A 23,519-nucleotide genomic window follows, 5' to 3' on the forward strand; every position below is an offset into this window, starting at 1 on the left:
AGGAACGCACGTATCGACAAACCAGAATAGCACCGTTCCTCAGTCTGTGCCAAGATGTTGTTCACCGGGCCCTTTCCAGGCCGCCATCTTTCGTCTTTCCGCTGCCCCCACTCAGGCAGCGTCCTCGGTCTCTCCGGGTCCTTGCTGAGGTGTCGGCGCCGGCTGGTGACGCTTCATCCGCGTCGCCGCCGGAGAGGCGTGCACGGGGGGCGGTGGATGCGCGGGGCGTTGGGCGCGGCAGGGACTATGATGCCTGGGGAGACACAGCTGCCGCCAGCGGGGACTGCCGCGCCGCCGTGGCCATGCAAGAACTGCGGTGTTCTCCAGCAGGTAGCGGTGGTCCGCGGTCCGGGTAGCGCTGGAGCGCTTGGGCGGGGTTTTTGCTTAAGGACGCGGTGGTGGGAGTAGGCCGGGCCATTGTGGCGTGAGGAACGCTGGGTTCTGCATCCCTTCTCCTGGTGCAGCGTGAACTCGGATAGTGAATGTGGCATACGGGGTCTGGAAAGGTGGCAGCAGAGGCGAGCTTTAAATGGGCGAAACGCGGCATGTGTTTGGTAGAAAAATATTCCTGTTGTTGCAGTTGAATTGCAGCTTGACTAGAGACGGCTAGTGAATTTCTAGTATCCTTATGAGGTTGCTTTGATGCAGCAGAAGAAAGATATTTGCCTTTGCAAGAACGTTATACTTTACGTTAACTTCTTTACAGTGAGGGTGACGGAGCACTGGAACAGGCTGCCCAGGAAGGTGGTGGAGTCTCCTTCTCTGGAGATATTCAAGACCCGCCTGGACGCCTACCTGTGTGATGTGGTGTAGGGAGCCTGCTTTGGCAGGGGGGTTGGACTCGATGATCTCTAGATGTCCCTTCCAACCCCTACAATTCTGTGATTCTGTGTTGTATAGTATGACTCTGAACGGTCTTTGTTTCCCCTTTAAGTGGGAGGAAGACGCTGCTGAGAGTTCATAGAGTGGGAAAGATCATCCAGGTGCACCTAGAATTGTTATCAATCATATATCTGGGATGTTTGTAGCCTGGAAAGAACTAGATATTGTTTATTCAAAATGCTCTTCCTGAGTTTAATTTGATTTTGAGAGATAAATTATGATGATTTTTCTACACATTCTACTGTGCAAAGTTTAAAGAACTTTTTTCCTTTTTATACATATTTTCATGTGGAGTCTGCATTCTTAATGCATATTTGTATGTGTGCTTTAATATTTTTTTTAGTAAGTAAGTAAGCTGTTTTATAAGACAAAATTTAAAAGGCAGATTCTTTTACAATGTAAAGTGTTCATAGATTAGGAGTCATTTACTGTGCATGGTACAGTTCTGGGAATGAAATATGTTTACCATCTTGATAACTCTTCCTTGCAGAACATAAATGAATATGTAGCTGCATTAGTTGCACTGAAGCAAAAAATGATTCATGGCGAGTAAGTACAATTGCACAAGTGTGCATCCTGTGTATATATAGTTGCTATTCTTAACTAACTAATAAACCAGATGTGATCTATGGGATATAGATGTTCATTTTCCAGGAAAACTTCATCCTAACATTGAGATATGAAATGCTACTGGAATTAAATACCAGAATATGTAGTGATGCTCCATACCATGGCCAGATATACTTGCTATATCTCCTAATTACAATGGTTTGTTTCTTATTATTGTTCTCCAGATACATGTCAATCAGGCTTTAGCTAATCTAATTTCCAGAAGACATTTAAGAGAGCCCTTGCCACTTTACTTTGAGACCCTCTTCTTCTAAACTCCTTACTCTCTCTGCTCCCATAGAGCACTTTTCCTGTGTCCAGACTTTGTGTCCTTCTCCTTCTTGCCTGTGTGCTCCTTTGCTATGTGAATTACCTCTGCTCTATCTACTTGCAACTCAGCCCCTTTATTTTTTTGGCTGACTTGATGGGTCTTTACTTGCTGCATGAGAAAGCAATGGTGGTCTCTTTGGAGTAACTGCCATTGTACTTCTCATTCTTGCCCTTTCTTCTCTCCATTCATAAAAAATGTTAAATTCAAAGAAAGGAGAAAATAGCTCTCTTGATGCTGTCCCTTGGTCCACTTTACATGCTCAAGATTTCTAGTATAATAATAATATAGAGATCAAATCCATAGAATCTTTTAGACTGTTTTTCTTCCATTTGTGTTCTTTCCTTGAAAGATATTGAGTTTGGAAACTAGGGCTTAATTTTGTGATAAACACACAGATGCACACACATTGCTTACTCAAATTGGTTGTTTTCTGTTTTTTATAAAAGCTGCAAAGAGTTAATTACTGTAAGTTTATGTAACTATTAATTTAGTTGTATTTTCTTTTCATTTTCTGGACGTCTGATTTGAAATTTGAATGGCTTAATGAAACCAGAGAGTAATATTGAATTCTATCTGAAAATGGAAACTAAGCATCTGTTTTCTGTACTTGTCTATGAAGTGAAAGGGAAAGTATTTTAGGATGTATTGTTAAAATCAGTTTAGAAAATGCATAGTGCAATTGGCTTTTATGAATAATTTTTTTTTATCTTTTTCTTGCAGCCATTTGCTGACGGAGTATCAACAGAAATGCACTGATATCCTTTATTTTTCTATTAGTGTCCAGAGGTGGTATATTAACATTTCTCATAAGAGGGCCTGAGCCTTTTTATTTGAGGCTTAAGTGACTAGAGCATGCCTTTCTGTAGTGAAGAGCAGATTTGATGGACTTAAAAAATGAATGGGGCTTCAAAACTATCTGTCTGTGTCTAATATACGTTTTAGCAGGAACTACTTCAAATCTGCATTGCTGAGAATTACTCATTTTTTTCAAAGAAAAGTTCTGCTTTATTCACTTCAAACATATTGAAGTGAATTTTGATGTTAGACTTGGAAAATGAAGTGTTTGCTTGTTGGTTGGAAGGCATTAGATTTTGTTTTGCAAGTGGTGATTGGGCTGAAATATACTTCAGGATGTAGAATTAATTATCTTAAATGTCTACCTTAACAAGAGATTACAGCTTCAGTTTGCTGAAAGGTAAGCTTGATCTGATTAACTAGTTTTAAAAGTACCTGTACATTTTTGGAATTTTTTATAATTTAAATTATATTTCCTGTTTTAGGGAGATCTCTGCTCTACGTTGTCAAGTGGAGCAGATGCTACAGAAAATCCTGCCTCTGGAAAAGGGTCAGAAAGAATTGGGTTCCTTGAAAGCAGAGCTGGAAGAGAAAAAGGTGCACTTGTAAGGTTTAAATAACTTGCACTTAGTCTGTTGAAAGAAGCAAACATTTAATACTCATGTTGGTGAGTCAAATTGCAATGAGTCCAGTTATTGCTACATTGTTGGGACAAGGAGCTCTGGTTTTAGGTGAAATCAAATAAATGGCTGCAAGTTTCAGGTAGGAACTACCTGAACTTTTGCTCTATTATTATTATTTTTTTAAATCATATTATTTGGTTATTATTATTTAGGAAAGGTGGAGTTATATTTAGATTCCTTTGCTTTTCTGTTCTAAGTTGGATTACTAGATTACTGACTTCTTAAACTGTACTATTAAAAAGATGCAAAGAATCGGTCTGAACTAATTAGTATTTTGTTTGTTTGTTTGTTTTACAATTTTGAATGTATGGTTCTACATTATTAGCTACTTGGGTTTATTCCTGACTTCTTTCCTGCCTCTTACCTAATTATTCTGCAGAAGAAAATTTAACTGTTCAAATCCTCAAAGTACACTTATTTACTAGACATTAGCTATTATTTCTGCCAGAAAACAAGCAAACAAAAGAAGAACACCTCAGAGCTCTAGGGTTTGTTTGGGGTTTGTTTGGGGTTTTTGTTTTTGCCTGTAGGGAAATAACATTTTTTGTGTCACTGTATGTAGTTTTTCTTCTGTGTTAGATCCACATTTAATCTTTGTCTTCTCTCAGCAAGCCTTAATAGAATCATGGAATGGTTTGGGTTGGAAGGGAACTTAAAGATCATATTTCCAACACCCCTGCTATAGGCAGGGACACCTCCCTCTAGACCAGGTTGCTCAAAGCCCAGTCCAGCTTGGCTTCAGGTGCTTCCAAGAAGGGGACATTCACAGCCTCTCTGGGCAACCTGTTACAGTGTCTCACCACTGTATCAGTGAAGAATTTCTTCCTAATATCTAGTCTAAATCTACCCTCCTCCAGTTTAAAACAATTTTCCCTCATCATGTCACTGCCAGCCCTCCCCAGCTTTCTTGTAGGCTCCCATCAGGTACTGGAAGGCCACTGAAAGGTCTCCCTGGAACTTTCTCTTCTCCAGGCTGAACAGTCCCAACTCTCTCAGCCTGTCCTTGTAGGGGAGTTGCTCTAGCCCTCTGGTCATCCTTGTGACCATCCTCTGGACCTGTTCCAACAATTCCATGTCCTTTTTATGTCAGGAGATCCAAACTGGACACAGTACTCCAGGTGGGGACTCACAAGAGCAGAGGGGCAAAATCACCTCTTATGAGCTGCTGGTTTGATTACTCTGATGCAATCCAGGATATGGTGGACCTTCTGGGCTGCAGGTGTACATTGCTGGCTCACGGTGAATCTTCCATCAACCGACACTCCCACATCCTTCTCTGCAGCGTTGCTCTCAAGCCATTCTCTGCCCAACCTGTATCTGTGCTTGAAATTGCCCCAGCGCAGGTGGAGGACCTTGCACTTGGCCTTGTTGAATTTCATGAGGTTGGTATGGGCCCACCTCTCAAGCCTGTCCAGATCCCTCTGGTGTGTCAACTGCACCACTCTGTTGTTGTCCACAAACTTGCTGAGGGTGCACTTGATCCCACTGTCCATGTTGTCTACAAAAATATTAAATAACACCAGTCCCAACACCAATCCCTGAGGAAAACCACTCATCACTGGTCTCCACTTGGACATTGAGCTGTTGACTGCAACTCTCTGAGTGTGACCATCCAGCCAGTTCCTTATCCAGTGGGCGGTCCATCCATCAAATCCATTTTTCTCCAATATGACAACCAGGATGTCATGTGGGACAGCATGAAATGCTTTGCACAAGTCCAGGGAGATTACATCAGTTGCTCTTTATCCATTGACACTGTAACTTCATCATAAAAGGCCATTCAGTTTGTCAGGCATGACTTCCCCTTGGGTTGATTACTATGTTGAGTACCACCAAGCACCTAATCTTTTATTTTCCCCATGTCTCAGAAAGGCCTTCAGGGGGATCTGCTCCATGATCTCGTGCACAAGAAGGACTTGTGCACCTTCAGGTTCCTTAGATGGTTTCACACCTGATCTTCTTTTACAGCAAGGCAGGTCTTCGTTCTCTTAAGTTCTTAACTTTGCTTTCCGCAATTTGGGTGGTGTGGCTAGAGCCCTTGCCAGTGAAGACTGAGGCAAAGAAGTCATTGAGCACCTCAGCTTTCTCTGTATCCCTTGTGACCAGGTCTCCAGTTTCCTTCCCGAAAGGGCACACATCCTTCCTGACCTTTTTAACAACTGATATACCTTTATGTCCCTGGCTAGATTTAATTCTGTCTAGATTTTAGCTTTTCTAACCAGATCTCTGGCTGCCTGGTCAACTTCTCTGTAGTCTTCCCAGGTAACCCGTTCCTGCTTCCACCAGCCTCTCCTTGTTGATGAGGATGAAGTCGAGCATAGCACCTTTTCTTGTGAGTTCCTGTACCACTTGGAAGAGGAAGTTATCATCAATATATTCCAGGAACCTCTTCAGTTTCTGGTGCCCTGTTGCATTGTCCCTCCAACAGACATCAGGGTGGTTGAAGTTCGTTCTGAGGACCATGTTTTATGAATTTGAAGCTGCTCCTATGTGTTCATAAAGGGCCTCGTGCACTTGGTCTTCCTGATCAAGCAGCCCATAGCAGACCCCCACTATGATATCTCCTTCCCCTGCTTTCCCTTTAACCCAATCCTATAAGCTCTCTGCCAGCTCCTCATCTATCCCCCGGTGGAGCTCCAGGTGGTCATTGATGTAGAGGGCGATACCCTCTCCTCTGCTTTCTTTGCTAAAGAGTTTATAATTCATCTATTCCTATGGTCCTGTCATGAGAGTCATTTCACTACATTTCAGTGATGCTAGTGACATCATAGCCTGGTAGGTGTGCACGTGCCTTTAACTCCTCCATCATGTTCCCTGTGCTCAAGTGCCTTGTGCACCATAGCTGATTTCCTGATTGCTTTTCCTGAGCAAATGCCAGGTTATGTGTATGGTGTATATTAGCTTTGCTTTCAACTGCAGCTTTGAGTTCCTATCCAGATAAGGTGTTGGATATATATGCTCAGAAGATAGATTCACTTTTTGTTATAGCTTTTACTCTTTAAGTGCATGGGAGAACTTTCAGTGGGCTTCTTATTGAATGTACTTTTTTGGCTGTGCAACAGTTCTCACTAGAATAGCTAAAATGTCTGCTATGTTTTTACTTTTATTTTTTTCCCCACATCCCCACCCTCCCCCCACCCAGGAAGAACATGCTTTAATAAAGTTTTTTTTTCCACAGAGTTCTCTCAAGATTTATCAGGAGAGCCAACTGGAATGTGTTAGAATTAAAGAAGAAATAGTTAAGAGTGATGCTGCGTAAGTGATATTTTTGGGGTTTTTTTTTTCACCTTTCTTTTCCACTTATTCTTCCAGATCTTGATCTTGTACCTTACCTGGTTACCTTTTTCGTTTTGCTAACATGTTAATGCTTGTAGTTTAGTAGAACAGGGAGTTGATGGGAGAGTTGTCTTAAACTGTATAGCAGACTCTCTAGAAAGTAATATTAGGGGAATAAAGAGACCACACAATAGATTTTATGTCTCTCAGAGAGATACTGAAGGGACTGGGAGCAGAGGTACTGTTCTCTATCCTCTGATTTGGAGACTGGGACCCAGGAGGGAGAGAGAGAGATAGGTTGGATGAATGACTGGCTGCGTGGATGATGTTGCTCTCAGGGTTTTGGGTTCTATGATGTTGAATGTAGCTTTGAGAGACCAGTCTGTCAATGTCAGACGAAATGCAAGTGACCAAGTGTGGCAAGAGTATTCTGGGCAGCGAGCTGCCTGAACTTGATAGCAGAGCTTTGAAATTAATTCAGGAAAGGAAGGGTTTATATTTTTTGAATGACAGAGAACAGCCAGGGAACACTGTTGCTCTAGGAAGCAGCAGAGAAAAACCTCAGGATTGTTCCAAGTGAATGTTGGAGGGCTACTCTGAGAAAGTTATGCAGCTGATAGCCCAGCTGTAGTGCCTCTACACCAATGTGTATAGTGTGGGAGACAAGTTGGAGGATTTGAATATCATGGTGCAGTTAGAAAACTATGATCTTGATGCTATAATGGGAATATGGTGGGATAAATGGCACAAGTGAATCACTGCAGTTGAGGACTACAAGTTTTCTGGATGAGATAGGCAGGGCAGGAGGGGGAGTGGTGTTGCTCTCTATATTAAGAAAGAGATGGATTGTAAAGTGTTGCTTGAGCAACAGCCACAAAGAAGCTAAGAGCTTGTAGCTGACAGTTAAGAACTGGACCAACAAAAAGGATGTCTAGTAGATGGGGTCTTCTGCAGGCTGCCTGAACAAGGGGAGTCTGTTGATCAGGACTTTTTGTTTCTGTTACAAGAAGCATTGTACTTGCAGGTTCTCATCTCAGTGGGGTATTTCAACCACCTATATGTCTGCTGGGAGAGCAACACAGTAGGCTGTAAGCAATCCAGAAGAATTCTGGGTTGCACTGGGGAGAATTTCTATTTATTTATTTTTACTTTTTCTTAAGTATGTTACTACAGAGATGATACCAGTGTCACTGATAAACTCAGCTATGGTCTGCAGTGGATCTGTTTTGGAGCTGGTTGGAATTACTCTTTTCTCAAGGAGGCTACCCCACCCTGCTTCCAAAACCAAGACCCCACACAGCACCGTGTGCACAGAAGTGCAGAAAGCTGAAGCCAGTTTTCTTAGAATACTTTTGCTCAAAGCTTTAGCTGAATGTATATTTATATATATGGATTAGTGGACTGGCTCTCTTAAGTAAACTGTTGCTGTTACAGATATATCTGTTGATCTTGGAATGTCAGCAGCATGTCACTGATTGAAGCTTTCAAATTCAGGGACACAGGCCTGAAGTCTATGAAGTAGGTTTTCTCTGAAATGTCTGGATTTATTTTCTGGTTATTTTTCATGCAGTGTAGTTGTATACAAAAAGTATGTATCAATGCCTTCTTTTTAACAGGAGAAAGAAACTGGAAGCAAAAGTGAAGAAACTTGAAGGTAACTTTTTATGCTGTGTTACCAGTGCTGTTGTCATATTCTGTCTTTTAATTCTTTTTGGTACCCAAAGAGGTAATTGGAAAAGTTAAAGAAAAACACTCTAATTCTAAAGTCCCAGAAAGCAAGGCAAGTGTGATGCTTAGTTTCTGAATTACATCTGTCATTCTGCAGGATGTTTTCAGTAGGGTATTGTAGGCTTGTGACCTAGACTAAGTTAGAAGGGAACTTGAAAACATCAAAGAATGGAGGTTGACCAGCCTGTCCAGGTAATCTGATACACTACCTGACAGCCCTCATGGTGAAAAATCTTTTTCTTTATTCAGTTAGAGTCACTTATTTCCTTCCACTGTGCGCCACCTAATTGAGTGGTTCATTGTCACTCATAGATAGAGTCAACATTGAGAGTTACAGCATTGTTATCTACATCTGTCTGCACTATCTGTGGTAATGCTTATCTACATTTTTCTAATGCAGTTGGCTACAGTGTTACCACCATTAAGCCAGAACCTCTGTTCTAAATTACAGAAAGAAGCAGACGAAAAGGCACTCACTTCATTCTTAATTTTTTTCCCTTTAATATTAAATGTGCAGACAAAACATACATGAATTGTACATTAAGTTTGAAGTATTAATGTGCTAAAATGTAACTTGGGTAGATTTTTATTTTGCACTGTCCGTTTTTTCTCATAATGTGATTTACAAATTGGTAACTTGTATAAATTTAATTAGTTAACTCTTCTGCTTTTATATTAAACTTGAATTTTGATTCTGTTTTTTTTGTTGTTTTTTTTTTTTTTTTTTTGAAGAGGCTGCAACAAAGCATTCACAAGACTTTAAACAACTGAAAATTGAGAAGAAAAAACTTGAAAAAGAGTTAAAGAAAGCACAGGTAATACTTTACTGTTTTGTCAATCCAATCTTTTGAGTTTTCTTTGAAAAATATAAGGAAATTGTTAATAATACAGACATTGAAATAATGTAATGACGTGTGGAGATAATGAGCGAATAAACAGCAGTTTTAAGAGATTGTAAATGTTCAAAATGAAGTATGACGTTTGAAATGTAGATTTAGATTTCAGTCTAATTTAGAGCTAGTCTCCAAAGCCAGTATATTACATGAATAATTAATATTGTTCAATTTTTACAGGGAAAACTGGATGGTGTACTTAAAGAGAAGTGCAGGAAGGGTATGTATTCAGCTTTTATGACCTTCAGATTTGTGTGGTAATGTTTCATCTGAATTCCTTTTTTTCCCCACTTCTCAACAGTTAAACATGCAGAGACCCAGAGTTCAAATGAAGGCTTTGCAACAGATATAGACAAAGGTAAGGTTTCTGCAAGATATTTCTCTGTGCATACCCAACCATTATGAATATTATGTCTTATAGACATTTGTTTATTTTCCTTCCTGAATTTACTTTATTATTTTTTTTAAAGAGCATTTGGACTTCTTGGGGTGGCACATTGTTAAGAGAATGGCACAGCTAGTCTAAGAGCAGAGTTGTTGATTGTTAGAAATATGTTATATTGATGAGAGGAATAATGTAGTAGATGGCTAGACTACCTTCGGTTTTGCAATAAGGAAGATACTCGATTTGTTAAAATGACTACATCTGCTCCATGTGTAGTGTGTGGCAGATTGATTTGCAATTATAAAACAAGCAATTATAAAACAAAGCAAACAGTAAGAAAACTAGAAACAATTCCGTTATTTTTGAAAACCATCCAGATAATAATGGAAGAATGCTAAGCAAAGGAGACAAGATAGGAGTGCAATCTGTAACTATGTGAGGCTCTCTGCTAAATTAAAGTAGAAATCCCCAATAAACAGTTGTCTTATGATATGCTTTGATTTTCTTTTTTTCTAATAACCTAAAGTATTTCCTATAAATTATCTAAACCTAACTTCAAAATGAAGCTAACACATTCAAAACTTCCTCTAAAGTACTGAGATAAGAGGCTTAACTTGTATTTTTTCACTTCTAAAAACACTAGTATTGATTTTTTAAATTAAAAGAAGTTTTTTAAAAATTTTTTAGAATATTTTGAAAGCAATTTTCAGGCAAAAAAATAACTTCTATTTTCTGTTTCTTGTTTTGCAGTACTTGTATATGAAATTTGGTGGCAAAATCAAACTATTATGAAAAAGATAGACATTGTCAGAGCTTGTAGGTCTTGGTAGGATTTTGTTGCCTCTTGGATTGTAATAAATTAGGATCCAGTCCTATAGTTTAATTTTTAATTGCCCAGTTTTCTTCAAGTTCTTGTGTATTTTGTTATAGAGATGTCTGTTTCATGTAAGAACAGAAAAACAAATTCTTGGTTCTCCAAGCAATTTTTCCTCACTTTACAAAAATGTTTCATTTAACAGGAAAAATAAAGTTCTTGTTGGAAGAACTCTGGACGTGCATTGACAGTGCAAAAGAGAAAGGAGAGAAGCAGGAAAATGATCCCATCTTGGGTGAGATGGCCTACAAAGCCTTGAAATTCTCTTGAAGCTGTCATTTTTTTTTTTTTTAATTAGTAAAAATATATTTGTAACTTTTTAATTCAGTTTCTTCTCAGGACAAGGCACGGCCTGGGAAAAGAACACTGTGTGTTACAGAAGGTAGGTTCTAGTAAATGTGAATATATTAATATACAAGTGTGTTGATTGTAGCCATACTGGAACATCATCAGATTGGGTACTACTTGTATAACTCTTTTTGGTTAGACTAAAATACTTTACTTTGAGATTGCTCGATCAAGTACATGTGTGATTAGAATATTTGAAAACCATTGCCAATTTTGATTTGAGCAGCCAAGTGGGCTAAAATGCTCCTGTACACAGAAACTGACTTTTAATCTGCTGCTACAGTTCAGAAATCAAATTCTTAGAATTAGTCAAAGCAGCTGATAATAGATTTAGTCAAAACACACCTCTCATATTCCTACCTTAATATTATATTATTATAAGCTATTAAGAATATAGTGCACTGTGTAATGTATAATGCAAAAATTCATATGAAAGCACTTAGGAAGAGTCAGTGTATCAAAATGTGCTTAAAGGTTGTTGAGAGACAGACCTCTAGGGGACCATTTTCACCTATGGAATTGAGCTAGTACTTTCATATCTGGTACTACCAGTTGTGCTGCTTGACAAGTATCACTGTAAGATCTAGCAGTGGAGAAACAGCTGCAGCAATAATGAAGCACAGCATTATTTCTTACTTTTCTAGATGGAGAAAAATCTGTTCAAAACCATTTTGTGCATGTGTTGTGTAGTGGGTACATGGATGTACAGGGAACAGGCTTTATCTTTTATCTGCATACATAAAAAATGGGTTAGTGTGTAATAATAAAGTACGTGGTTTGAAAAGGAACAAAACAAATGTATAATGGAGAGAACCACCGAGAGCATGTGTGCATTCTTGCTTGCTGCTAGAATAACTTCATAAACTGGTGTAGCTATCTTTATCTTGGAAGAGTTCTTACCCTCTCAATATCTTTTTGAGTGTTACAAACTCATTTTTGCATAGGTCTGTTTCCAAAAAAAAACCAAAAATAAAACTAACCGCCTCCCTTCTAGGAAGGTTTTCTTTAAGGGTTCAGTTTAAACTAAGTCACATCATTAAACACAGAATCTTATACAAATAGACTGAAAACAGAAATTTTAAGAATGAATACTTTAAAAACTTGTATTAAATCATAAAGCTAGGTGTGTGGTAAGAATTCTGTTTATAGCAGTATATAATTGACCTACACATTATGCTTTAAATATGAAAGTGCAGCTTCCAGCTTAAAGCTGCAGACTGCTTTAAGCAGAAAGTTAGAGCTTGAATGGGGAATGTTACTGCATGCTTATCTTGCTTTTCTGGAAGATCAGTTATTGGACTAAAACTGGAAATAAATTGTTGGACTGTATGGACCTTCACTGCAACACACATATAGCCATTTCTAGTAGGAAAACATGGAGAAAATAGTCCTAATGATCAAAGTCAGAAAGTGTTTTTTGGGTTTGTGCATACATATAGCCTATTCATGAGAAAAGGGCTATTAGTGAATAGTAAAATATGATCTCATGGAAACATGAGAATAACAACATGTGAAAAATATTTCTGGAAATCGTCTTAAGTGTTTCTTTTTACTCATCTATAAGAGTATCACTTGAAAAGACGTTAATGCAGTCTTATTGTATTAACTGTATAAAAAAATGGGAAAGAAAAATGTCATAATTTCTTAACAACGTTTTTGTCTCTTAGAAACAGCGCAGACCCGCCGAAAAATTGGGAAGCGTGATGGCAAAACACTGCCTTCAATAGGAAGTGCTGGAAAGCAAAACTCTGTAACAGCTCTGCAATTTCAAATGAATACTGAGCTTCTTGGAAGTGACTGTCTCAAGAACAAGGCTACTGAAGATTATTTGCAAGGCTGCGAGGATAATGCTATAGATGCAATAGTACAGAGGGATAGAACACACAGTAGTTCAGCCTTTTCTGATCAGGAGCAAAAGGGCCAAGGTGGGAATGTGATCGATATATTGAACTGGGTCAGGCCTCTCCCTGCTCTACTTTCTCCAGTACGGCTTTCACCAGTAGCTACACAGGTAAGTTCAAGGGTATGTCTGGCAACTCAGCATTAACTTGGTCATATAATTAAAACAGAAATAACAAGTTGATATTCTTGGGCTTTTTGGAGTACTAGTATTGCTTACTCCTACGCTAAAATGATTTCTGAGTGTTTGGATTTGTATGTGTATTCTTTCGCATTCTAGCGTACTGCTTGTAGAAGGCTGCAAAAGGCAATTTTCTGAAGTATATTTAAGTGAAGTTGGCCATGTCTTACTCAAATTGTTATTTTAAATTTTTTTAAGTTAATTGTTATATTTTAATAATTATTTTTAAGTAATCTTGGAATTGAATTTGGTAAGCAACAAAGTATACATTTTCACAAATATGCTTTAATATTTTCATTTTCACAAATATGCTTATTGTGAAGAACAGTGATGTAGAAAGATGTAATTCTGCTGGTCAGCCTAATCTCTCAAAACCACTGCATGGTAGTGTGTTTGCTTAGAAAAGCAGAGCTCTTAAAAATGAAAACTAACTTTGTATTTTTCATTAAAGGATGTATTGTTCGGAGAACTCACGGATTCTAGTGATGAAGAAGTTGATTGCACTGCTTCTGCAGTGGAGTGCATTTTACAAGAAGACCAAGTTCAGCCTCAAAATTGTTGTAATTTATTCAAACCAAATGAGGAGTATAACAAATGGAACAAACCACATGGACATAGTCTTGATGCAGAAATTTCACATAACTCAAGTGGAACAGAAAAGATTGTTCATATTGGCCCAGAGACATTTATCAAAGAGGAGAGAAATACAAAACAATGTGAAGCTGAAACTTCAGTTACAAATATAGAATCTAACAGAGACTATTTGGAGGAGAATTCTGAGAATATAGAAACTACGAAGGGAGATCTAATGGAAGCAACAGCATGTGAATTAGAAACCAAAGAGGAATGGAAAGGAGATATCAAGGAGATAAACGATGAAGAAAGAGCCTCTTCAGTGCATTCTATGCTACACAGTTTCGACCTTCAAAATAAAATAGAAAGATGTAGTGAGTTTGAGCAAACAGAGGAGAAGGCAATCTTAGTCAGAACTAGTGCTTATGAGGGTACACATGAAAAGTATGGGGAGTTAATGAAAGTGGAACATGAAAGAGAAATTCCCAAGGCATTATCCATTCCCCATAATGTTACTCATTTGCCTCCTGAGCAGTACCTACAAAGAAAAGATTCTGAGGAGAAATCTGGTATGTTGTTAGAGAGTGAGGTGGTTGAAATTGAATGCAAGGATGCAATGAAGTTAACTAATATGGCAGTTAATGTCGAGGAAAATATCAAAGAAGTGGTAACTGGAGAGGAAGCAACAGCTGCAGTACAGATGCAAGGGCTCTGTGCAGAGCCTAACAATGAGAGAGAGCTCTCTGAAAACATACTGTACAATTTCAGTAGCTCTGAATCTTCCTGTAAAGACAAGTGTCCTGAAAACCTAATAGTACAGTGTGATGGTGAGGGAATAGTTGTGGAGACTGATGAATGCACTGAATCTACTGAGATTTCTGTTTGCTCTCAGTGCTTTGAAATAAGACATGACAGTGCAAAGATAATGGAGGGAAAATGTACACATACACTAAAGTGTGAAATAGTCAGAAAATGTGAACTGGAGACAGATCAGGTCTCTCAGTGTTACTTACCTGTGTCTGCTGTTGAAGGAATAGAACATGCGCTGTATACGGATGATACAGACAAAAAAGTATGTGTGGTGGGAAATGCTTCATCAGCCTTTCCAGATGATGATGGACAGCTCAGAATTCAAGACATAAATATAATCAAACCCAAATCTGCTGAACCAACTACGAAATTGAACAAAGAAAGTGTTCTTGAAATAGCTGAATCATCAGGCCTACTTCATAGTGCACAAAATGGAAAACTACTATATGAGAAGGGAAGAGAAGATTTAAAAGGTGAAAATCATCAGGAAGAAAGTTACAGTAATTTTTTCCAAGGGAAGTCAGATTTTGAAAGTATACCTGAGGTACCAAAGGTGGCATGCATTACTGATGCAGAAAGCAGCGTAGTGAAGTGTGAATCACCTGTGATGGATTTTACAGAAAGAAATGGTGAAATTAAACAGCCTGAAAATCTGTGTAGTACCTTAGAATATGGGTTGTCTACAACTCAGAACTTCAGAGCGATTGAATCTCAAGAGACTGAATTCAAAGTTAATCGAGATTTTACAGGGGAAAGCAGTGAACTGTTAGAAGAAGAGGATACCATCCAGTCTGTCTTAGTAGAAAGCAATCTTAGTTCTCAAACACAATTTGGAAAACCTCAGAATCAGGTCTTGGTAACTACAAATACTAAATGTGATGAAACAAAAGCAGAATTCAATAGGCAAAGCAAGGAATTGATTGAGGCTTGTCCCAGTTCATGTGAGGAGGAGAAGAATGTTGTGAAGAAAAATAATGTTTCAGAGATTGTTGAACAGCCTTCTCCAGAAATGGATTTTAATAGTGGCTTTGCTCTGTGTTCTCAAATGGACTTAAAGACAGACTGTATAAATTCAAAAGAAACAGGTTCCCCTGTTCAAGCGGGAAATGGCTTGGAATCTGCAGTGCCTAGTGATCTAAATTTCAGTCTTCAGAAAGTTGTTGGAGTTGTTGAAACAAATTTAACAGAAAATTCTGATGTTTCCTCTACATGGGAAAAAAAAGGAGATAAAAATTGCATTGTGAGCAGTGCATTTAATTGTTCTTTAGAAGGTTTTAAGAAAGATGCTGAGATAATATCTACTAAAAAGGTTAACATATGCAAAGAACTAGACTCCTGCTCTGAGAAGTACATGCACAAAAATGAAGGGGAAGTTCCAGGAGAGAAGGAGCTGCCAGTAGATAAAGAACCTGAGACATCTGTTGAATTACAAATCCTGCATGCAGGCTCTCATGAAAAGAATACTTTAACCTTTCAAAACAGTATTTGTCAAGAATCAGAATGCAAGATTTCTACACAGGAGGCTAGGACAGATTCTTCTAGAACTTGTTCATTAACAGCTGGGAGGAAAAGTGAAGGGTTGAATTGTTTTGAGGCATCTGAAGAAAATAGCATTAAAAGTTCTAAAAATGCTTTTGATATTGCAGAGCAGAGTAATGAATCTAAGGAGAAGGACTGTCCTCTACAAAGCGTCAGATGTGTGAAATGTTCTGAATACATGTTCAGAAAGGAACTGAGAGCATCAACAAGAATTGTAGTGGATGCTCTGAAAGCTGGTGCAGTTGTTGATGCTGATGACCAACCGCATGAATTTCATTCAACAGTGCACTCAGGAAATACAGCGACAGACAGTTGTCTAAAACCAGATGCAGTAATGGATATGGATATACACTGTGAAATAGGCTCCTCTCCAAATGCGGCAAGTGAGAAGACAGTTGTGGTTGAGGAGGGTTATCCTAAAGACTATTCTGAATTGAAAAGAGAATGTACATTAGTTGCCTCTGAAAATACTGATGGTGCTAGTGAATTCAGGGTGGATAATAGCATAACTGGGCGGATGAGTGACAGTAGGGAAGATCTGTTAAAAACTGAGGCATTCAAAGGAAGCCCTGTGATGCTGAGTGCTTCAAAAAGTAGACTACCACTACGCCAGATGTTAACCACATTCTCAGAAGCTTACAGAATAGCTGTAAAACACAATAAATTAGATACAAGAATGTTAGAACTTGGCAGTTTCGTAGAAGAAAATTATTCTAAGAAGTTTGAGTCAGATGTGCAAAGATTACCACACAGTGTTGATATGGACATTTCAATTTTTGAAGAATATAATCATAATCAAAATTGCTCTGCTTGCAACTCAGGAGAAAATAACACTAATGTAATGTTAGATGGGTTACACCACTCTTGTTGTTTTAGTGGTACAGCTTGGAAGGACTTTCTGGATAGTGGTAGAAAAAACCTTATTGTTAAGTATTTTGCAAATCCAGCCCTATCTGACATAAACTGTAATTCTCAAATGGTTAGTCAGGCTTCTAAGCCACAAAAGATGGTATTTGAGGACTCACGTATGCTGGAGTCAGAGTCTAGTGTGGATGTTGCTCTTAAAAAGACCAATAAATTGAATTGCAAAGGGCAAGAACAATCTGAAGTCTTGAGTGTTTCAACCAAGACAGCTGTCCAAGTAATGCATGGCAGGCTATCAAAAAAACTGTTTCAAGGTAAAAGAAAAACAAGCGCTCTTGAAGCTAAAGTAACAGAGCCAGTTGTTGCAAATGCTGACACTTCTATGCCTGCAAAATGTTCATCTGAGACGATAAATAAAATCAGGCAAGAGCTGGGTCCTCCTCTGCCCCCCCTCCTACTGCCTTTGATTGCTTCTCCTCCAAGAGCTACTGCACATTCTATGGGCTCAGTAATGTCTTCAGCTGATCGATCCTCTTTGCTTTCCCCTCTTGATGAACTGATATCACCACTACATGAATCCCCTGTACCTCCTCTGATGTCTCCCTTGACAGATACACCAACAGTCAAATCTGCCCTTTTGTTTTCCTCTCCATCACCTTCAGAAATGACAGTAGGTAAAAGGATTCTCTCCTCACCTTTGCAGTTTTGTACTTCCATTCCAAAGCATGCACTTCCTGTCCCCGGAAGACTTCCTCTGTGTGCGGCTGATGGTGCTGCTGCTGGTGCTCCTCAGGAGAACTCTGTGAAAATATTGGACACTATGTATCCAGAGCTATCTGCAAGGGCAAGGACACTAAACATTCTAAAAGGCAATATTCAGCTTAATCTGTGTGCTCTTTCAGATAGCCACAGTTCCCCAGGACCTGTGGCTCAGATAGGTGGTTTCAAAACAATAGCATCTACATCGACTGCTTTTGTTAAAACTGGGAGCAATTTGAAATCTGATGGTAGCAAAGATCAGGACAAAAATGTGAAAAATCAGCAATTGATTTCAAGCTCATCGAGTCGTCTTGAAAAAAGGACGTTATTGCCAGTACCTATGCCTAAAAGTGCAAAGAGGCTGAGGTTAGACAGTGAACCACCAAAACTGGAGCCCACTGATATTGCTACTAACAGAAATGGTCAAAATACGGTCTCTGAAGTAGAGGAGAATTTTGATGTCGAGAGCTGTGAAATCAGTGATTCAGCGCACAGTTGCAGTTTAGAAACATCTTTACCAGTAAAGGAGATCGTTGATCCTGGCTGCGAGAAAGTTGATTTGGCATTGAAGAAAATTGCTGAATCCTGCTTTGACTTGTTACCAGTAATTGAAAGTAATTTGGGCAGTATCTCAAAGATTCCAATAATGAGAGATGAAGAGAAAGAAGTTGTCAATGAATTTGGTATAAAAAACAAGGTAAGTAGCATCATTCTGAGTTTTGTATTTTAGTAGTGGCTCCTATGCAAATGAAGGAGTATGTAGTAGTAAAGTTTTCCATTGTTCAGGCAATCTGTTGTGGGAAAGTGTAGTGCTGAAAGATAATTGTGCATGTAAACTTTTATAAGTTTTTCCGCTGAGAGTGTGGTAAGGTGCTGGGGTAGGCTGCCCAAAGAGGTAGTGATGTTTGGGCAGTTGTTTGTGGTAAGGTTGTTGAGGTTGATCCTTCCTGCCAATGTTCTGTTAAATTTTGTTGCTGTGTGACAGATGGCAGCAGAGGGGCAGTCTGACAAAATGATATCTGATGTAGAACTGCATATGAAGCAAAGATGTGTAATTGAATTACTCTATGTGGAAAAAATTGCACCCATTGGCTTTCACCAACGCTTACTGAACATTTATGGAGGCCAAGTGGTGGTGGATAGTGCCTTTCAGCAGTGGTGACAGCAATGTTCATCTCCACCAGTATGGGTCTTTATGAGGGCAGCATGCAGAGTCTTGTTCATTACTAGTGAAAATTCATAGCTAATGGTTGTGTCTATGGTGAAAAAAAATAGCACTTTGTAGCTGAGAATTTGCTCTGTCAAAGTGTTATTGTGCTCTTTGTATTTGTTGTAGTTTCCATGGAAATAAATAGAAGGCGTTACTTTCAGAGCAACCTACATAGGTGGATGCACATACATTGTAAACACCCACACAATATGGGTCCATTCTGTAATTAGCTTTATACATTTAGTCTGTCTAGTAGGTGGCTCATATTTCTCCCCTTTTGTGCCAGGCATCCTTAAACACATGGTCTTGTGCATGTTGACTTATAGAATGGCACAAAAGAATGCATATTGCTGCAGTAGCTAGACCAGGCCTATGACCATACCAGAATCCGACGGTCAGATTCCCACATGGTTGGATTTTTGGTTTCTCCAGAAGCCACCATTCAGGCTTTTGATGTCTGTGGGTTCCCAACCTAAACTCAAGGCCTCTCCAGCACTGGTTCCTAAGCTTCTCAATTCTGTTTCATACTTTCAGCCCTCTAAACATCTTCTAGTAAGTCTTGCACGATCCAAATTTTCTTCTATTCTGCTCACTTTGTATTTCATATCCCTGTAGACAGTTAGACCTCACTCCCTACTTCCCTCAAGGGAACATCAGATGGTCTGTGGAGAACCTCTGTGCTTGAATAATCTGTTAAAACTTGCACCTGAACCATGGGCTGCTTGTCTTCTTGAGGCAGCTCTGGGAGCAGCCAAGTTAGGATGCTCCATTCACTCTCATTAAGTTACTGGGGTTTTTTGTTGCTCTCCTCACCTTTTGTTTATGGAAGATAAATTTTAGTCTACACAATATACACAAACAACTACAAATAATACACAAATAACTACATAACTCATTATTAAAGAAGAGTAGTCCCGTTCTGTATCCTTTAAAGGCATGCATGTTCAGGGAAGTTTCTACTCACTTTTCTTCTTTCATTTGCTGGTTCCCTCTGATTTAATTATGTGTATTCTTATATATATGCAAACAGTACTCTTACAGGTAGTTCTCTTGTCATACTGTTATAATGTTATTAAACATTCTCAAATGTAGTACAGTCTAATAACTATTTTTTATGCCTTATAGCATTTATCAGAGTCATTGCTGCATGTTATTCTCAATAACCTCAAGGCTCAGAAAACGGCCTCGAATTACAATTTCAATCAGGCTCTTTGTCGAGTTTATACTGGAATTTGTCGACAGCTGGGAGATTTGGAAAGAGCCCGCCTCTTCTGCTATAGCTTACTGAAAGAAGGTATAGTGTGTGTCTTGGTGGTCTTGTATTTTTGATGATGTGATGTGTCCATACTGTAGTGTTCCAGAATGATTATCTGTAAAAGCGAATATTAAAAAAAGAAAAATCCTTCTGTGGAAGCAGCGCTTTCTTCAGACCTTTCATCCACAGTATATGGATATAGACCATTCTAGCAGAAATTTACTCAGTTCCTCTACCTTTGTATCTCTGTGTCTCAGCTTGGTGCTCTTACTGATCGACTCATTTTTCAAATAAATACTTTGTGCTTTCATTTTTTGCCCTTCCATCTCCAAAATGATACTGTGATGCCAGGATGATTTTCTACTTTTTGCTTATTATTGTTTTTTACTGAATAAGTACTGATATCTAAAATTATTATTATTTTTTTTTTAAATCAAAACATGCTTTGGCTTAAAACAGTATCAGGAGTTGGACAACAACACCTAGATAAAGCTAGTGCGTGTATGTTACATGCCCTCCTTAATGTTTTGCCATCATCTGTTGTCCTAAGTCTTGCTTAGTTGAGATATTTTGATTGTTGTTTTTTGTTTTCCTGCATTTGTTTCCGTTACCTTGAGTGATAAAGTAACAAAGATAATTATATGTAAATAGTATCACTGTATTAGCTGAAAACTGTATTAGCTCTGGAAGGGGTTTCACTTAACTTCAAAATTTGTGACCATCTGGAGATCCAAAACAGTCTATTGGTATCTGTGTGCCAAATTCAGATTAAAAAAAAACAAAACACTGAGGTGTATTGCAAGGCTAAATGCTACAACTGTTGTTTTAAGATAAGGATTATGATTTTATTCTGTTCTTAAGTATTTTTCCTTTATTTTTCTTTTTTGTAACTTGTTTTCTTACCTACCTTTTCTTTATATCAACGTCAATCGTCATCCTTCTCTTTTTTCATTTTATTAGTTTTATTGCTCTACTGTGTCAAAAATGATTTGCATATACCTTTTCTTAGTCTAACAACAATTAACACTTCTCTTCTGCAGTATCTTGGTACTTTACCTTTTCGCAGGCCCTTACAAATTTCTTAAAGTTCACTTTTTTTTTTCGGGGTGAGGAAGTAAGATCTGAACTTCGGTAGCTAAATGCAAACTGTGTTGAATGACTTTCTGTACTTTACTTAGAATTACATCAATTCCTATTGTGTATATTCTGTGTTTTTATTATTAATTTTGAATGTGAAGTGTTATAAGCATATCTTGAGGGTTTTTTCATTAATTTCACATAATTGTAGGGATTGGAAGGGACCTCTTGAGATCACCAACCCTCCTGCTAAAGCAGGTTCCTTAGAGTGGGTTGCGCATGAAAGTGTCCATGTGGGTTTTAATGATCTCCAGAGAAAGAGACCGACTCCACAGCCTGTCTGGGCAGCTTTCTGCTGTTCTCATTCACCTTGAATCTAAAGTTTTTCCTCGTGTTCATATGGAACCTCATGTGTTGCAGTTTGTGCCCACTGCCCTTTTCCTTATCATGGGGCACTACTGAAAAGAGCCTGGCCTTGCTCATCCATTAGATATTTGTAAGCATTGATTAAGATCCCCTCTCAGTCTTCTCTTTTTCTAGGCTAAACAGTCACAGGTCTCCCAGCTTTTTCTCATAAGGCAGATGCTCCAGGCCCCTGGTCATCTTCCTAGTCCTCCACTGGACACTCTCTAGTAATTCCTTGTCTCCCCTACCAGAGGCTCAGGGGAGATTCTGGGAAGCCCAGAACTGGACACAGTACTTCACATGTGGTCTCACCAGGGCAGAGTAGAGAGGCAGGAGAACCTCCCTTGACTTGCTGGCCAAGCTCTTTTTAATGCATCCCAGGACATCACTGTCCTTCTCGGCTACAAAAGCACTCTGCTGAGTCTTACTCAACCTGTTACCCACCAGGACACCTGGGTTTGCAGAACTCCTTTCCATCAGGTCAATCCCTAAATTATATTGATGCTTGCAGTTTTTGCTCACCCAGTGCAGGACTTGCTCTTTTTGAACCACATCAGGTTCCTTTCCTCCCTGGTCTCTAGCCTGTCTAGGTCTCACTGCATGCCGGCGTAGCATTCTTGTGTGTCAGCTGCTCCTCCCAACTTTGTATCATTAGCAGACTTGCTGGGGATACACTATCCCTTCATCCATTGATGATGATGTTAGGCGAGACTAGACCCAGTACTGACTGCTTGAGGAACACAAGTAGCTACAGGCTTCCAACTAGAATGTACTGCTGATGACAACCTTTTGAGCTATGCCGGTCAGCCAGTTCTCAGTCTACTTCACTGTCTAGTCATCTGTCCCCATTTTTCCTGTGCTTACCTCTGAGGATGTTACAGGAGACAGTGTCTTACTGACTCCTTACTGAAGTCAAGGTGGACAACATGAACTTCTCTGCACTCATCTACCCAGCTGGTGATGCCATCAAAAAAGGCTATCATGGTCATGATGAACCTATGTTGGCTACTTCTGATAATCTTTTCTCCCATGCTGTAGATGGCATCCAGAATTTATTTTGATTTGATTACCAATGCATTCATTTTGAGGTTTTTTCGTCAATATAATTTCATTTATTAATTCTTGTCAGAAACTTGGCAATATGAGTGAACTATGTTTCTTTAACACATCTGTCAGTTTGACTATACATAGTCAATACTACCTTTTTAGACTTGCATTATTTCTTTACTTCCTTTCCATCCATTTTTGTTATGTTCTCATTTCAGCTATTCTGCATTAAATAACTTCCCTTTGCTGTTCTTATCATCTTCTTTTTTTTTTCTTCTCCTTTTTCATTTTTTGTGTTTTTGACTACCTGTGGCTTGATCAGTGATCTGAGTATCCATTTGTGATTGGAGCGTACTAGGCAGGATTCTGGAGTACATGTTCCAGTTTAACATCATCATAAAGGAATCCAGTTTCTGTGCTTCAAGACCACTCTACTTAGTGAATTAAACATCAGTAAGAAGAATAAAAGACAAAGCTTAAAAGACCAAAGATCTGTGGTCACTATTGTTACTCAGCCAAGTCTGGTGAAGCCATTGCTGGCCTACTGACTAAAACACTCTCTTTTTGGAAAGATTTAAAAAAAACAAACAATTACAGTGGTACAGGTGGCTTTTTTGTTTTATTTCCCCCTTCCCACCCCAATTTGAGGAAAGGTCTGAGGTGTGACAGTATGACTCCCTTTCATTGGACTGCAGCTGTTAAGTAACTTCTGCCTTTTTTCCTTCTTACATTGTTATAGAGTGTACTAGCTTTTAATGTCTGAGTATACTTTTAATTTGCTTTTTATAAATGTTGAAAATTTATGTTGTTCTCTGGTTTTTTTTTCTTCTTTTTAGACTTTCCAGATTCAGTGAAGTTGATTTTATTCATCACAAATATATGGCCTGACATATTTTCCTTCCAAGGTGCAATAAACAAAGCTATGCAATTAATTATCAGGCAGAATGCAAATGACAGCGTCCTGGCCTGTTTGAATGCCTATCTCAGCTGGGAGCAGGTAACTTTTTCACTAAGAGTATCAGTTTTCATCTGCTTTGTTCCCCAAGAAGCCTCTGGTAAAGGGTGTAAAGGTGCTCAGTGAATCTCCTACGGAGTT

The 23,519-nt window shown here is 38.8% G+C and overlaps 1 protein-coding gene across 4 annotated transcripts in view; it reads left to right on the top strand.

Moving 5' to 3' along the window:
• The first annotated feature begins 199 nt into the window (after positions 1-199).
• ICE1 (interactor of little elongation complex ELL subunit 1) overlaps positions 200-23,519 on the top strand; it is a 27,969-nt gene continuing 4,649 nt past the window's right edge. Inside the window, exons 1-16 of one of the 4 annotated variants that reach the window (XM_015854814.1) lie at positions 200-330; positions 1,373-1,431; positions 2,543-2,577; positions 2,999-3,017; positions 3,103-3,214; positions 6,479-6,555; positions 8,193-8,230; positions 9,037-9,119; positions 9,378-9,417; positions 9,499-9,555; positions 10,602-10,691; positions 10,785-10,838; positions 12,472-12,815; positions 13,336-18,126; positions 19,765-19,933; positions 23,260-23,420. In XM_015854814.1, coding sequence (XP_015710300.1) covers positions 217-330; positions 1,373-1,431; positions 2,543-2,577; positions 2,999-3,017; positions 3,103-3,214; positions 6,479-6,555; positions 8,193-8,230; positions 9,037-9,119; positions 9,378-9,417; positions 9,499-9,555; positions 10,602-10,691; positions 10,785-10,838; positions 12,472-12,815; positions 13,336-18,126; positions 19,765-19,933; positions 23,260-23,420 — 6,243 coding nt within the window. In that variant the 5' untranslated portion in view covers positions 200-216. Of the gene's footprint in view, positions 331-417; positions 555-1,372; positions 1,432-2,542; positions 2,578-2,998; positions 3,018-3,102; positions 3,215-6,475; positions 6,556-8,010; positions 8,095-8,192; positions 8,231-9,036; positions 9,120-9,377; positions 9,418-9,498; positions 9,556-10,601; positions 10,692-10,784; positions 10,839-12,471; positions 12,816-13,335; positions 18,127-19,764; positions 19,934-23,259; positions 23,421-23,519 lie in introns of those variants that run through there. The other 3 variants (XM_015854815.2, XM_015854817.1, XM_015854818.1) reach the window with 3 other exon arrangements.

Source organism: Coturnix japonica, chromosome 2 (assembly GCF_001577835.2).
Source record: "Coturnix japonica isolate 7356 chromosome 2, Coturnix japonica 2.1, whole genome shotgun sequence".
NCBI lineage: Eukaryota > Metazoa > Chordata > Aves > Galliformes > Phasianidae > Coturnix > Coturnix japonica.